General features: G+C 42.8%; 1 protein-coding gene across 4 annotated transcripts; it reads right to left on the reverse strand.

Annotated features, from left to right (window-relative positions):
- Positions 1-3085: 3085 nt before the first annotated feature.
- On the reverse strand, positions 3086-15789 carry znf341 (zinc finger protein 341). 4 transcript variants are annotated; one of them, XM_084014799.1, is made up of 16 exons: positions 15698-15789; positions 13267-13377; positions 12708-12898; positions 12011-12160; positions 11383-11784; positions 10965-11148; positions 10575-10665; positions 10372-10462; positions 9710-9890; positions 8623-8918; positions 8264-8472; positions 8035-8131; positions 5894-6026; positions 4720-4831; positions 4439-4509; positions 3086-4064 (listed from the first exon to the last, which is right to left on the reverse strand). In XM_084014799.1, the coding sequence occupies exons 1-16, from the start codon at positions 15726-15728 to the stop codon at positions 3490-3492; spliced, it is 2925 nt and encodes a 974-aa protein (XP_083870925.1). In that variant the 5' UTR covers positions 15729-15789; the 3' UTR covers positions 3086-3489. The 4 variants fall into 4 exon arrangements, with proteins under 4 accessions (XP_083870925.1, XP_083870924.1, XP_083870927.1 ...); XM_084014798.1 differs by having other exon boundaries at positions 3087-4064; positions 10575-10668; XM_084014801.1 differs by having other exon boundaries at positions 3088-4064; positions 8623-8873.
- Positions 15790-16004: the final 215 nt, after the last annotated feature.

A 16004-nucleotide genomic window follows, 5' to 3' on the forward strand; every position in this document is an offset into this window, starting at 1 on the left:
TTGAAGGCTTCAACGAGGTCCTCCCTCAGCAGTACCTGCAGTACTTTGATGCTAAAGAGCTTGAGGTATGGAAGGATTGGAACCTCTTATTATTTACGTGATACATGATATGCTACTGGATGCACTAAGAGACTCGTTTAACGTTAATAACTGGTGTCCTGTTCCAGGTGATGCTGTGTGGTATGCAGGAGATCGACCTGGCCGACTGGCAGAGAAACACCATCTACAGACACTACGCTCGAAGCAGCAAACAGATCGTCTGGTTCTGGCAGGTCGGTGTGCATCAGCAGCAGTCAGCTATTCAACCTTTTACTCTCTCAGGATATGACTAATATAGGTTTTAGAATTTAACACGTCCAAATTAATCATTTGTGTTGTGAGCCTTAATATTTTATGCTCAATACTTATTTTATTATTTTACTATTATTATTTTTATGATAATTATCAGCTTGTCTATGTTTATATTGACCATTTTGTTCTCACTTTTGGGTGGTATTATGTTCAAATATTTGCATTTAAAAAGTGGGTGCAGGAGTGCGAAGGAATAAAGACCACCAGTGTTCAAATCAGGGAGGCCCTTCAGAAAAAGCGGGTGTTTCATGTGTTTCTGCTCATGCATGCACACACACACCCGTGTGGTACTTCTATGGGTGTGTGTGTGAGACTGTTGTCTGCATGTTGTTGCAAAGGAGCTGGGATTTGTCTACCGTGCTCACCGTGCTCGCAGCCTCTCAACGCTCAAATGGTACGTGAACATTTTGTATTCTTTTAAACAAAAAGACAGAAGCTGCTCCCAACTCTCCCAAACGGCAAATGATGTCTGACACATTAGAAAACCAACACCTTCAACATGTACAACAATCTCTCAACCACACATAAAGACATACTAAAAACAAAAACCAACACGTTGAAGCCTTAAACAACAGTTTGAACTGTAAAAATAGGTTAACTAAACCATGCATTGAGACGTGATACAATCTCATTGTGTGTGAAAAAAGTAAACAATTGTTGAAAAAAGAAATGAAATTCAGAATTTAACCATAAATAATGCTCTAAACGTCTAAAGCAGCGTCCCTCCTCCTCCTCCCAGTCACTAGGTGTCCCTGTTTAGTTGTCTGTTGAAAGGAGGATCATCAGCTGCAGGAGTCACACCTGAGCCTGGTGTGTTCTGTCCTATCCTTCATTCAGCAGCCTGTCTCACTATCTGTGGAGGACTTCCCTTCATTCACATGGCAGGTTTATGGTTCTTCTTTGTGCTCTTTAACTATTTACTCATGTTTCTGATGATAAATCTGCTTTCTTGTCAGCCAGCTGGCTTTGTCTCCATGATTTTGTCGCCACCTCTCTGTGAAACATGAAGCAACAGTTTGAAAGCCATACCTTAAAAAAAAGATCCAACAAATTAAAACCTGTGAAAAAAATACTCCAAAAGGTCAAAGTAAAAAAAAAAGCTGTAAACCACACATTGAGACTTAAATCTAAAACTGTGTCAAGTTGAAACCATAAACAATGGTTTGAAAACCATAAAATAACTGAAATACTTTAGAATACACAACATTAACTCTCTAAAACATGCACTGAAGCATGCTTAAATCCAAAACTGACTATTTGACCATTTGAAAACCAAACCCAAAAGCCTTCAACATGTAGGTTCAGCCTTGGTGTCCCTCTGTACAAACGACTGCTGTCTACACTGTACATGTCCACGCATGTCTGCGTGCTAGAAGACAGATTCCCTCCAGTTTGTCTTGTTGAGGTTTCACCCTTTTTGCTTGTGAGTTTTTTTCCTCATCAATTGATGGTCTGAGGAAAAGAGAATGATCGCTGAGCAAAATGTATTTCACTTGACTTTCAAGGCATCATCAAGTATGTACTGTATGACCTACCAACAGAGGTGTGGAAATTACATACCTTCTATACTCAAGTAGAAGTACAGATACTTGGGTTCAAAAAGACTGGAAAAAACTGAAATGTAAAAGGACATTTCTACTTTACTTAAGAACAGTAACAAAGTATTTCTACTGTTACTTCCAACCAATAGCTTTTACCATCACTCTTCAGAATATTTTCTCTGCTCTCCCACTCACTCACACAGGTTAGGTCTCACCTTCTGTTTACCGTTGTCCTAATATAAGATAAAAATGATCTTTACTTTAATTATCGTTAACACAGTTGATGCTATACACGATACTTACTTGAAACCTCTACGTTGAGCTTCTTCTGTGAAAAGGGGGATTTCTTTTTCTTTGTAGGACTGAAGACGGTTTGTCTCACCCTGAAAGCCATCCATCCATCCATTGTCTACCGCTTATCCTGTATTCAGGGTCACGGGGGGGGCTGGAGCCGATCCCAGCTGTCATTGGGTGAAGGCAGGGTACACCCTGGACAGGACGCCAGTCTATCACAGGGCCGACATGTAGAGACAGACAACCATTCACGCTCACATTCACACCTATGGGCAATTTAGAGTCATCAATTAACCTATCCCCATCCTGCATGTCTTTGGACTGTGGGAGGAAGCCGGAGAACCCGGAGAGAACCCACGCTTACACGGGGAGAACATGCAAACTGTGCAGCCCCACCCTGAAAGCATTTCAAATAAATAATATATATTATAAATATATTATTATTATTATTTTATTATTATAAATAATAGTATTATATTATGACATATTATGTCATAATATAATACATTTAGGTAATTCATATCATCAGCATTTACACCTACGGGGATCTGAGTTATCAATGAACATGACCTGCTTGTCTTTGGACTGTGGGAGGAAACGGGAGAGAACATGTAAACTCCACACAACCAAATCATCAGCATTTGGTGATTCTACAATGTTTTCATTATTTCATTATGACAAATTTAGGGTAATTCCAGCAACTGGAGTTGGTCTGGTGCTGTCTGCATGAGCCCCTTTGTGGACCTGTAGAATTGGGCACTTTGGACCTGTTAATGCTCCTATTTTTACATTCGGATTTAGCCCTTTTCTTTATGCTCCCTCTAAATGATCTCGGAAATCTAACAAATCACCATCTGAAGAAGTAAACGAGTAAAGCTGAAGGAAAGTGAGTAGACTAATGTATTTGAAAAACTGTCAAACTGATCATTAAAAAACAGTAACAGAGAGTATCAGAGGATGGAACTTGACTCAAAATGCAACAACATTTATATTGACGTAAATTAAATTAAATACTTTGGGACCTAATATAATTTAGCTTTTGCTAAAAAAAAAAAAAAATATATCAGGAAAAACTGACAACAAATCTGTAAACAAGTACATGAACATGGTCCACTGGTGATTTTGGCAATACAGATCTACCAGCTTAACACACTGTAGGCCTACTTACTTTACAGCAAAAGAAGTGAAAGCAGTGGGTATAAGTTAACGTTTTAATTTAAAACAATTTCCCTGGCTTTTTAGAAAATAACAGATAAATTAGTTTGTTTGGTCCACGTCCAGGAAACATTCCAACTGCTTGAAACTACAAACATGGCTGCTGCAAACAGTTTCGGTCATTGCTCTGAATGTGCTGCAGTGCCACAGCACCATGTTCCATACTGTCGTCCTCCTCTCTGTCCCTTCCTTCGATGGTGGCGATAATCATTGCAGCCCGACAGCCCTCGTCAGTCCTCCCCTCCTCCTCCTCCTCCTCCTCCTCCTCCTCCTCTCCCTCCTCCTCTTCCTCCCCCCCATGTGTTTCCAACTCCTCTTGGCTGCTCTTTGAGCTGTCGTCATTCTCGCCGTCATCCCCCCCCAGCATGTTCTCTTTTCTCAAGTAGCTGCTTCCTCTGCCGTCATCCTCTCCATCCTTCTCCTCTGCCATCAGCACTCCCACCACCTCGTCTCCCTCTGCCTCCCCGGTCCCCCCTTCAGTTCCCGTCCCGAGTCCTGTTGCAGGACATTTGTGGTCCCTGTAATAGCTCTGTCTGGTGAATCCCTTGTTGCAGGTGGAGCATCTGAAGCGGTAGTTATCCGTGTGGGACTGCTGATGCTCGAGCATGTGGGCCCTGCGGCTGAACGCCTTCTGACAGTAAAGACACTTGTAGGGTTTGATACCTAAAGAGGAGATTATAAGAATGTAATGATGTCATTTTTGATACTAATGAAGGGTATCATGCCTTGTGTAAACATGGACTGTACGCAGCTGCAAACGGTAGTTTAAGTGATACAAACAATTCTCTCTCTGGAGGAAGAACCTAACTTCTACAATTTAAGATGATATCTCGATCACTTTAATTTAATCTGTTGACACTGCCAGCATACCCGTTCATCCAGCATCAATATTTCCACATCTGCGTGACCACCAACCTCTATTATTGTCAAGCTGTTCACTGCTTTTCATATAAATCATGTGAGGAAATGTCGTTTCATTACACAAGAAATATTGCATCATCTTTGTGGCGATGATTAACATGAAATGATTCACTCACCAGAATGGGACAGAATGTGGGCCTTGAGTTTATCTGGTCTGTTGAATTCTTTAGTGCAGCCAACGTGTGTCCTGATAAAAACAAAATAATAATAATAAAAAAAGATAGCACTTCATTAAATAAAAGAAGAAAGAATCAATAGATACAAATGGAACATGAAAGCAGCACTGAGGAGGAAAAGGAAAAGAAGGACAGCCGTGAGAAAAAGGGCTTGACTGATAAAAAGACAGAATGGGAACAGGGGAAGAATTAGTTAGAAGGAGCTAACAGGAGAGACTCACCTAAAGGGACACTTGTACTTCTTGAAAGGTTCATGGATGAGCATGTGCCTCTTCACTTTGTCCTTCCTGTTAAACGTCGCCTCACAGAGGGAGCATTTGTATGGCTTTTCACCTAGAAAACCAAACACACACTTTCCTTAAAGAGGACCTATTATGCTTTTCTGCTTTTCCCCTTATAGTGAGTTATAAAGCTTTTTGTTCTTTATAAAACCAGCACAAAAAGCACACTCCAAAGGGAGTGAATCTCTCCCACAGAAACTCTGCTCTTGAACTGCTTCAGCTGCCTCGATTTGAAATCTAGCCTTTCCTTCCGTAAATGGTGATGTCACCAAGTAACAAATATGTATATCTTCCCAGTCGCTACTTTGCCACACCCTACACCAAAGCCTGTAAAAGGAGCTGAGCATGGAGTCGTCATGTCTAGTAGGACTGTAAATGTCCTGTGTCTAAATGAAGATGAGTTGAAGCTAAAATACATGCGCTGTTTTCTAAAAAGAGAAACTTCCTTTGGAAGGACTTTAAAGGAAGAGGAGTTGAAGAACTAAGTGGCTAAAACACATTTTTAAATACTATTCCTCAGCAGTACAACTCTGCACACTGGGCCTGTTTGGGGAGGGAGGGGCAGGAGCTCTAATAGAGCGTTTCAGAGAGAGACTGAGAAGAGCTGCTGCAGCACAGCCTGATGGGAAAATCAAGTGTTTTTGAGCATTAAAGCATGTAAACGCATTGTAGTAGTAACCTGGAATACAAGTATGTATCAGAAACGGAGCAGAATAGCTCGTCTTTAATGACTTACAGTTATTGTACAGTTATCACTTCAATGATGTGATCTAGTGAGGATGAAGTGTTTGCTCTGGTCAAATTATTTTAATTGCACAGCCTCCTAAAGCAGTGAGGTGCTAACATCTAGCCAGAGATACATCTACTTGTTTAATCAATAGTTTGCTCAGACATTAAGTAGACTTTATAGAGCTTCCTAATTTTAAGAATAGATTCTTCCTTCTGTCTGGTGTGATAGGAATAAAGTCACGGCCACCGTGGCTGAACAGACACTAACAATAGTGAAACCTAAAGAAACTGAAACAGCTGCATCAACAGAGAATGTTCAGCAATGATCTTCGTACAGACAAATGTCAAGAAGACAAGAAGACTGCTGATTGGAAGCCTTTCAGACCTGAGTGAATACGTGTGTGCAGTTTGAGGTAATGCTCTGTCTTGAAGGCCTTTTTGCAGATCTGACACTTGAACCTCCCTCCAACGCCATGAGTGGGGAGGTGGCGTCTGAAGTACCTTTCACATGGGAAAACCTGATGGCCAACAAGAGAACAGATCAGCACCGGGTCTTAAAATGGGACATGAAAAACAGAAGCCCTGAACATCTCAAACCTAAACTAGAGAACCTTTATTATTGTAATTATTAGTATTAACCTGATATGTTTGTTGACATACACTATATTGCCAAAAGTATTCGGTCACCTGCCTTGACTCTATGAACTTAAGTGACATCCCATTCTTAATCCATAGGGTTTAATATAACGTTTGTCCACCCTTTGCAGCTACAACAGCTTCAACTCTTCTAGAAGGCTTTCCACAAGGTTTGGGAGTGTGTTTATGGGACTTTTTGACCATTCTCCCAGAAGTGTATTTGTGAGGTCACACACTGATGTTGGACGGGAAGGTATGGCTCTCAGTCTCCACTCTAATTCATCCCAAAGGTGTTCTATCGGGTTGAGGTCAGGACTCTATGCAGGCCAGTCCAGTTCATCCACACCAGACTCTCTCATCCATGTCTTTATGGACCTTGCCTTGTGCACAGTCATGTTGGAACAGGAAGGGTTCATCCCCAAACTGTTCCACAAAGTTGGGAGCATGGAATAGTCCAACATCTCTTGGTCTGCTGAAGCATTCAGAGTTCCTTTCACTGGAACTAAGGGGCCAAGCCCAGCTCCTGAAAAACAACCCCACACCATAATCCCCCTCCACCAAACTTTACACGTGGCACAATGCAGTCAGACAAGTACCGTTGTCCTGGCAACCACCAAACCCAGACTCGTCCATCAGATTGCCAGATGGAGAAGCGTGATGCGTCACTCCAGAGAAGGTGTCTCCACTGCTCTAGAGTCCAGTGGCGACGTGTTTTACACCACTGCATCCGACGCTTTGCATTTGCACTTGCTGATGTATGGCTTGGATGCAGCTTCTCGGCCATGGAAACCCATTCCATGAAGCTCTCTACGCTGTTCTTGAGCTAACTGAAGGCCATATGAAGATGGAGGTCTGTAGCGATTGACTGTTGAAAGTTGGTGACCTATGTGCCTCAGCATCCGCTGACCCTGCTTACCTATCAGCACTTTGATCATAGCTTTGATCATAGCACTGTTGTGCTTAAGGTATGTTTGCTGATCATCTACTACTTTACTCAGATGAGGACCTAACACTTGTTCTATTTTTAGCTCTTACTTTATCAGCAATGATATGTTGTGGTTTCTTTGTTTCTTTCTTTTGACAAATGTACTTATTGTAAGTCGCTTTGGACAAAAGCGTCTGCTAAATGACCTAAATGTAAATGTCATTTTACGTGGCCTTACACTTCTTGGCTAAGTTGCTGTTGTTCCCAATCACTTCCACTTTGTTCTAATCCCACTGACAGTTGACTGGAATATTTAGGAGTGAGGAAGTTTCACGACTGGACTTGTTGCACAGCTGGCATCCTATCACAGAAGCATGGAATTCACTGAGATCCTGACAGCGACCCATTCTTTCACAAATGTTTGTAGAAATAGTCTGCTTTTATACACCTGGCCATGGAAATGATTTCACTTATTTGGATGTGTGAGTGAATACTTTTGGCAATATAGTGTATTAAACCTTCATTGCGCAACACAAGACTGAAATTTAACGTTATTTATTACAATTACAAAGGAACTTAGTATTTTCTCCTAAACGTGGTGTTTGTTGTTGAAACTAAGAGCCAATCAGCTCTTTGATCAGGCGACAGCCAGGCGTTTCCCGTCATACCCTGGGTCTTGCAGTTGATTCAGAGCAACTGCGGTGCCTGGCTCCAAAAACGGCAGTTGCCTTGATCTTGTGAGGTTATCGCTGCCCACGTCAAAAGTCAAAGTCAGGATCTAGCCGGACACAAATCTAACCAGCATGCATTGTCCTGCAATCAATTCTGCGCACACCTGGCTCATCTCCAACGAGCCTATTAATTAAGCAGCTAACAACTGAGTGTACTGCCTCTTTATATGATGACATCATTACAGATTCCACAGTTATATAGTGTGAATGTGTTCACATCAGTGTGTGTCGTACCTTTTGACAGTGTGGGCAGGGAAAGTTGTGCGAGGCAGTGAGTAGGTGTTGTTCCAGGGCCTCCTGGGTGGAATATCTGCTTTGACACTTCATACACCTAAGATGAAACGCAAGAAAAAGTGCTGGTTTTTGAGCCGCCCTGACTCAAAAACACTATGGGATGCCAACGTTCTTCTGTGGGTTCGGCTTTAATACGTAATCGACACCAAGTGTGTGTGACTGAGCTGACCTGAAGATGGTGGTCTCCTTGCGTGTGCTCTGTTGTGGGCAAAAGCAGTGGGAGTACTGGTGGACCCCCAGTTCAAACAGCGATGGGAACACTTTGCTGCAGAGGTGGCAGCGGTAGGTCAGCTGTTCCTGGTGCGTCCTGATGTGCTCCAGGAACTGTTCCAACTTCTGGAAGGTCTGGGAGCAGGACTTCAACACACACTTGTACACCTGCAGGGACGTGAGCTTGGTTATTCATCTTGTCATGTAAGAAATAATAAAGTTTCTTATGTTTTATCCCATTTACTCCAAGTCAAGTAAACATTACTGCCCATTGTTTTCTAACCTAAAAATGAGCAAACCTATGGACTCTGCACTCACCTGCTCCCCTTTGTGCTGGGTCAGGTGAGACTTGAGCTGGAAGTAGGTCTTGAACTTGGTGGCACAGAACTGGCACTGGTAGGAGCTGTCTATTACAACGACCTGTTTGGTCTGAGCTTGGCACTGTTGATCCTGGTTGGACTGCACCTGCATCTGTACCTGAGGATTCCCGTTCTGTGTGGCTTCCCCTAGACTGTGATCTGGATCAGCCCGAGCCTCAGCAGCGCTCTCTTCCAACTCCCCTGGAGCTTCTGTAATCGAGCATTGTATTTCTTGTAAGGGCTGGAGCTGTAAATCTGATGTCAGATCAGTAGCTGTTATTACTTTTAAGATTAGAATCAGGACAAAGGTACAACACAATAAAATATAAAAGATGTAGGATTTATTGCAGGCTACTGTCTTAGACTGTTTTAAGATAGGTGTACCTAATAATCAGACTATGGGGTCAATGTGTTAATCCCAGGAAGCAACCTCCTGTTCTGAAAAGTGAAGCCACTGCTAAAGTGCCTCAAACTTGCATTCTCTCTGCTGGCCATCAGGGGGCGACTCCTCCGGTTGAAAAAAGATTGATTGCTTAGAAGTCTATGAGTAAATGACCCAACTTCTCATAATTATCTCAGTAAACATTGTAAATTTGGTCCAGTTAGAGTCAAATAGATCATAAAGTAGGGGGTGGCTACTGTGGCCACTACAGTCTCTACTGTCACTACAGTCTCTACTGTCACTACCGTCTCTACTGTCTCTACTGTCACTACTAACGCAATTAGCTATAAATATCATCTTGAATTATGCAGCTGACTTTGTTAACAGCTTCACACCAGAAGCCAGATGGAGTCAGATGCTGTAAGGTTGCTGCTCTGTCACCCCTCGTTCCGCCACAGTCCAAATACGGTCACTTCCCTTCACTGGTTGCAAAAATTCAAGATGGTGACGACCAAAATGCCAAACTCGAGGCCTCAAAACCGTAGTGCACAAACCAATATGTGACGTCCTGATGACTACGTCCACTCGTCTTTGGTTCATCCATATAACTGACATACAAAGCATGAATGATGGGATGTGTCATTAGGATGTAAACAGATATTACCTGTTTGAACGTCTTCTTCTTCTATTTGTGTTTGACAGTTCTGCTCCTCCTCCTCCTCCTCCGGTTCGCCTTGCTGCTGCAGCTGATCCCCGCCCCCCTCCTCCTCATTGGATAGCACTGGTACCACCTTTACTGTGATTGGTAATCTGGATACTGTGCTGGCCACATCCATAGGCCACACCTTTAAAGTGAGGACACTTGTTTTTACTGTGTTGTTATATATGGTCAAGACAACTGTAGCTGCTCTTTCATCCTCATTGTCCACGTTTGGAGTTTACATATATTGACCTCATGGAGCTAACGTTAGCTTAAATATAAAACTCGCTACACCTGATAAAAGAAATTGCTGAAAATGAGAGGGCTGCTTTTGTCCACCTCTGTCTGAAATCAAGGACAAACATGGCCGTGAATCCCAAGTGTTAAATCCGTCACTGTTATAAACTGCATGTGCCGTGGCAACAACTTTAAGCTTGACAGATGTAGCAGATGTTTTTGGGCGAGTGTTGCCTAAACTCTGAGGAGAGTTGGGTTTTTTTATGCGAGAATTTGTATCCTTAGTTTTATTTGCATGAGCCATTAAACTAATTATGATGACTAACGAGGACGTTTTTCTGGGTAGCACATACGACATAAAAAAGAGTATTATCAAACATAGTTTGAACCTTGTGGGTCTGCATGTGTTTCTTCACGTTGGACTTTTGGGCAAAAGCTCGGCCACAGACGATGCACTGAAACGGTTTCTCTCCTGTGTGACTGTAGAAAGAAAATAGTTAGAGGTCATAATTTGAAGGGATTTGAGTCCCTGTCTTGCAGGTTGAAGTCTATTTTCAGATGGGCACGGTCTATCATGTGGTCGGTGACTCACCTTCTAATGTGCTGCTGAAGATCAAAGTTTTTCGAGAAGATTTTGTCACAGAAATTACACTTCAGCTTCGGTCCTTTTCCTTTAAGCTGCTCTGCTCGGGAGTGAAATTCAGTGAATGAATACTTATCTTACTTTGTTTTATTAATGAATGAATACTTGATTATTTTCCTTAGCTGTGACAGTAGCAGTAATAGTATTTTTAGAGATTTGTAGTGACTCTAAATTTTCAGATAATCTTCCTTCATGTCATTTTTTTATTTGCTATGAAATAAGACAAATGTAAAGCGGTTGTGACCGCACAGACTATCGCTTTCCAACGGATTTGGTCCAAAACATTATTTCAAATAATTAAGAAACTTGCAATGTTTTCCTGATCTCTTCCCTCCATACCTGTGGCTCCATCAGAGATCTTTTTGCTACTTCTTGACCGTTTGGGGATGATGACCTTTTCAAAGTCGCCCAGCTCTGTCAGGTTGTTGGTGATGCTGCAGGTCTTTGTTTTGGTGCCGTGCTTCCCGGGGCTGTAGACGGGCGGGGTGGTGAACGGCTGGCTCTCCACACACTGACTGGGCACCTGAGGGAGACACATGGACTCAGTGCTTTGTCCTCGACTGCTTTTCAGTTTAAGTCTTCTGTTCATGTCTTTTTTTTTTTGCATTTTTGAACTAATTCCATTGGGAGTTTCTTTAATATTCTTCCTTCAGCTAATAAAGCCAGAGTCTTTCACATGCAACACCAGGAAGTCTGGAATGCAATGGTGCATGACATCTAATACAGTGGCGGTAACCAAACAGCCAGCTTCACTCACTTGTACAGGATGGAACGGCTGCAGACCCAAGGTGTGGATCTCTGCACCACCACCCCCAGCCATGTGGGGCAGCGCACTGTACACCTGGACCACTGAGTTGCTGTGACTCACTGGGACCTGTGAGGAAAGCGTCTGCTGGGCGGGTTGTCCAGACGACAGGGGGTGGGCCGGTGTCTGGCTGGGGGGCAGAGGGTGGGAGGACTGCTGCTGCTGTTGTTGCTGCTGCTGTTGTTGCTGCTGCTGTTGTTGCTGTTGCTGTTGCTGTTGCTGCTGCTGCTGTTGTTGCTGTTGCTGCTGCTGCTGTTGTTGCTGCTGCTGCTGGTGGTGGTGATGATGATGGTGGTGGTGGTGATGATGATGCTGCAGGTAAGATACGCCAGCTGTGTGCATACTTAGGTTACTCTGCAATACAGCAAAGGAAGGAGAGATTTGATAATACTGCAGCAAATCATATACATTTTATGTAAATTGTATGATCGGACTGAAAATGGATATTTTAAGCTATCCCAAATTTGCTCTGAATCACGCGTTTGGTGATTTTTGCGATGTTAAATAGAAAGCACAGTGACCACCAAGGATGTGATGCTTTATGGGGCGACAAAGACAGCGTAATGTTGTGCTTTATTACCTGTATAGGAGCCTGCATGGTAGCCATAGGCTGGTCGATGGAGGTGAAGGCTGAGATGGCCGACATGAGAACGTCGTCACTGACCAGCACGTTGCCTTGGACCAGAGTGTGTGTCAGAGGGGAGGGAGGGACTGTGATGTAGGTGGATACCTGATGTATAAGTGCGGAGTAATTAACATTCATTAATATGAGTAATATAGACATCCACAATTGAGAAAGCATGCCTGAGTATGTAGAAATGCAGAATGCTTATGCACTTTGCTAAATATAGTCATCACAATGGGAAATAATAAATATTCCTCTTCCTGTAATCCTTCTTTTTTTCTTTTCATAGTCCTGCTCTCACTTCTGTTCTTTTACAAAAATTCAACGAACAACATTTTTCTAAAATGTCTCTATTCTATCTGCTAGATTTACTGTTTTCCTTTCTGTATGAACCAACAACATTATCACCTTATCTACTATGTGATTCCTCAATAAACTAATGAAATACTTTATTGATTAACCACAGTTAAGTTTGACCTGAAGCAAGCATCATATTTTGTTTTCCAGGAAGAATGAGAAATTAGGTTTTGATACAAAAATACAAACAAATAGATTATTTGCAATTTTGTGGGCACATATAGTTAATTAGGTTCACAATATAAATGTCATTTTTAATTTCAGCTCGATTTTAAGACACCATAACTATCTTCACCTGTCTGTTGGCAGGAGTCTGTGGTCCAGAGCTGATTGAGGGGACCGGTGTGTAAGCATTGGTGGAGGCCAAGGACACTGTGGACAGGGAGGGGACGCTAGACTGGCACTGCTCCCTCTTGTGTGTCATGAAGGCTGGCAGAGAATTGAACTGTTTCTTACACTTCCCACACAGGAACACGTCCTCGTCGTCTGTGGGAAGGACAAACAGATGTTTGAGGCACCTGCAGTGCTGTATTCTGCAGTAATCTCCAGCACATCTGTGCAAATAAAAGATGTATTCACATACTGTTTTGTATAACCGATTAATAATATGTAGTAGTTGTCAATCTATACTCCAAGCTATTATGTTTGCTCATCTACACAGCTGGTTTGTGGAAGGAAGAGCACTTTGGGAACACAGGATGCAGAGCCGCATTTCACATTTCATTCAGGGACAAACATGGTTCGTTTGGAATAAATAAAAGGAAAACAAGGTTGTTATTGTGAGCAGAAAAAAAATTCAACCTTTTGGCTTTTTAAAAATTCTCATCACTCAGCTGTCACTTGCTGTCACATACCCATAGACTGGATGGTGGGCGCCCCAGGCACGTTCTGGTTGTTTGGGTCAGGAACTCCACCTTGGCCATCCAGCAGAGACTGGACCGCCAACACTGTCTGGTTGTCCATGCCTGAAGAGGAGGAAGAGGTGAAAGGTGGAGAAACATGTAATAAGTCACATGCTGCGAGGCTCCATTATATTCCGAGCATTTCACAGTTGGATGTTTCACTGGAATCTGAACATGTGTATGGCCCCGGAGATGGAAGGGAACCCGTGTCTTTGTGGCATAATAGTAAATCCTATGTGAAATAAAAAATAGTGCATGGTTTAAGTCAAGATCAGCAGCTTTGTAGTGGTTTCTACTTCAGCTCTTCTTATCCTGTATTGATATTATAATACAGACTGGGAAGTAAACACAAATGACATAGTAATAATGATGAATACCTCAGGAAACTCATACACAAAGCATATGGGTCGCTGTGAACAGACTTATAGGGGGCCTCACCTAGCAACAACAGTGTGTTGTTCTCAAAGGGGCCTGTTGAAAATACACTCAACAAAAATATAAACGCAACACTTTTGTTTTTGCTCCCATTTTTCATGAGATGGACTTAAAGATCTAAAATTCATTCCAGATACACAATATTACCATTTCTCTCAAACATTGTTCACAAATCAGTCTAAATGTGTGATAGTGAGCACTTCTGCTTTGCTGAGATAATCCATCCCACCTCACAGGTGTGCCACATCAAGATGCTGATCTGACATCATGATTAGTGCACAGGTGTACCTTAGACTGTCCACAATAAAAAGCCACCCTGAAATGTGCATTTTTTTGCTTTATTGGGGGTCTGGGGACTCAGAACCAGTCAGTATCTGGTGTGACCACCATTTGCCTCATGCAGTGCAACACATCTTCTTCGCATAGAGTTTATCAGATTGTCAATTGTGGCCTGTGGAATGTGGTCCACTACTCTTCAATGGCTGTGCGAAGTTGCTGGATATTAGTGGGAACTGGTACACGCTGTCGTGGGTGAGTATGCTGGCCATGCAAGAACTGGAACATTTTCAGCTTCCAAGAATTGTGTACAGATCCTTGCAACATGGGGCCGTGCATTATCTTGCTGAAACATGAGATGATGTTCATGGATGTATGGCACAACAATGGGCCTCAGGATCTCATCACGGTATCTCTGTGCATTCAAAATGCCATCAAAAAATGCACCTGTGTTCTTCGTCCATAACAGATGCCTGCCCATACCATAACCCCACCACCACCATGGGCCACTCGATCCACAACATTGACATCAGCAAAGCGCTCACCCACACGACGCCACACACGCTGTCTGCCATATGCCCTGAACAATGTAAACCGAGATTCATCCGTGAAGAGAACACCTCTCCAACGTGCCAGACGCCATCGAATGTGAGCATTTGCCCACTCAAGTCTGTTACGGCGACGAGCTGGAGTCAGGTCAAGACCCCGATGAGGACGACGAGCATGCAGTTGAGCTTCCCTGAGACGGTTTCTGACAGTTTGTGCAGAAATTGTTTGGTTATGCAAACCAATTGTTTCAGCAGCTGTCTGAGTGGCTGGTCTCAGATGATCTTGGAGGTGAACCTGCTGGATGTGGAGGTCCTGGGCTGGTGTGGTTACACGTGGTCTGCGGTTGTGAGGCCGGTTGGATGTACTGCCATATTCTCTGAAACGCCTTTGGAGACGGCTTATGGTGGAGAAATGAACATTCAATGCACGAGCAACAGATCTGGTTGACATTCCTGCTGTCAGCATGCCAATTGCACGCTCCCTCAATGCTTGTGGCATCTGTGGCATTTTGCTGTGAGACAAAACTGCACATTTCAGAGTGGCCTTTTATTGTGGGCAGTATAAGGTACACCTGTGCACTAATCATGATGTCAGATCAGCATCTTGATGTGGCACACCTGTGAGGTGGGATGGATTATCTCAGCAAAGCAGAAGTGCTCACTATCACACATTTAGACTGATTTGTGAACAATGTTTGAGAGAAATGGTAATATTGTGTATCTGGAATGAATTTTAGATCTTTAAGTCCATCTCATGAAAAATGGGAGCAAAAACAAAAGTGTTGCGTTTATATTTTTGTTGAGTGTATGTAAAAACAGTCACAGACAGGAGCAAGAGAGGACACGTGATTTTATTGTCCGACTGCAATATGATGAGAACGACTGACAGGGGTAAGCTGTCCATAATGTCTTACCGATAATCAATCTGTCTGTTTGTTTATTGTCACAATCACTTTTCCCTCTGTGGGATGTTTTGACTGTTAAAACAATACTAGACGCATACATGTAGTGTTATAGTGTGTTTCTGCGCAAGGCAATGGTTCTGGTTTGATGAAGCTGTTTAAAATGCACATTTACGTTTTATTACCACTGCAATTACGTGGTTATTAACACATAAGTCCTACCTTCGAGCACTTCAAATATTGCTTGCGCCATCTTGTAGCTCCTCTGCTGCGCGATAGGCGCTCGACTAGCAGGGGCTGTCTGTTGAGGCACGCTCCCCTCAAACACAGGAACAAGTACAACAAGTACATTCAGAACACCAAAACAATGAGTTTGGAGGCAAACATTCCCCAAGTCATGTTTACGATAGCCTAACGTCGGGTAAATACAATCTGGGCAGCTTGTCTGTTGGTCTAAAACCATAAAAATATTATTCTATAAAGCCCCCGTAACACAAACTTGAATATCGCTCACACACATTATTACTGC

The sequence above is a fragment of the Eutrigla gurnardus genome (genome assembly GCF_963514095.1).
Source record: "Eutrigla gurnardus genome assembly, chromosome: 8".
NCBI classification, from domain to species: Eukaryota; Metazoa; Chordata; class Actinopteri; order Perciformes; family Triglidae; genus Eutrigla; species Eutrigla gurnardus.

Coding starts and splice junctions, on each gene's coding strand:
- znf341 (XM_084014798.1), bottom strand. CDS start 15,728: ATGGCGCAAGCAATATTTGAAGTGCTCGAAG. Junction 13,378..15,697: donor AATATTTGAAGTGCTCGAAG/GTAGGACTTATG, acceptor CCTCCTCTTCAG/GCATGGACAACCAGACAGTG. Junction 11,149..11,382: donor AGCCGTTCCATCCTGTACAA/GTGAGTGAAGCT, acceptor TGTCTCCCTCAG/GTGCCCAGTCAGTGTGTGGA.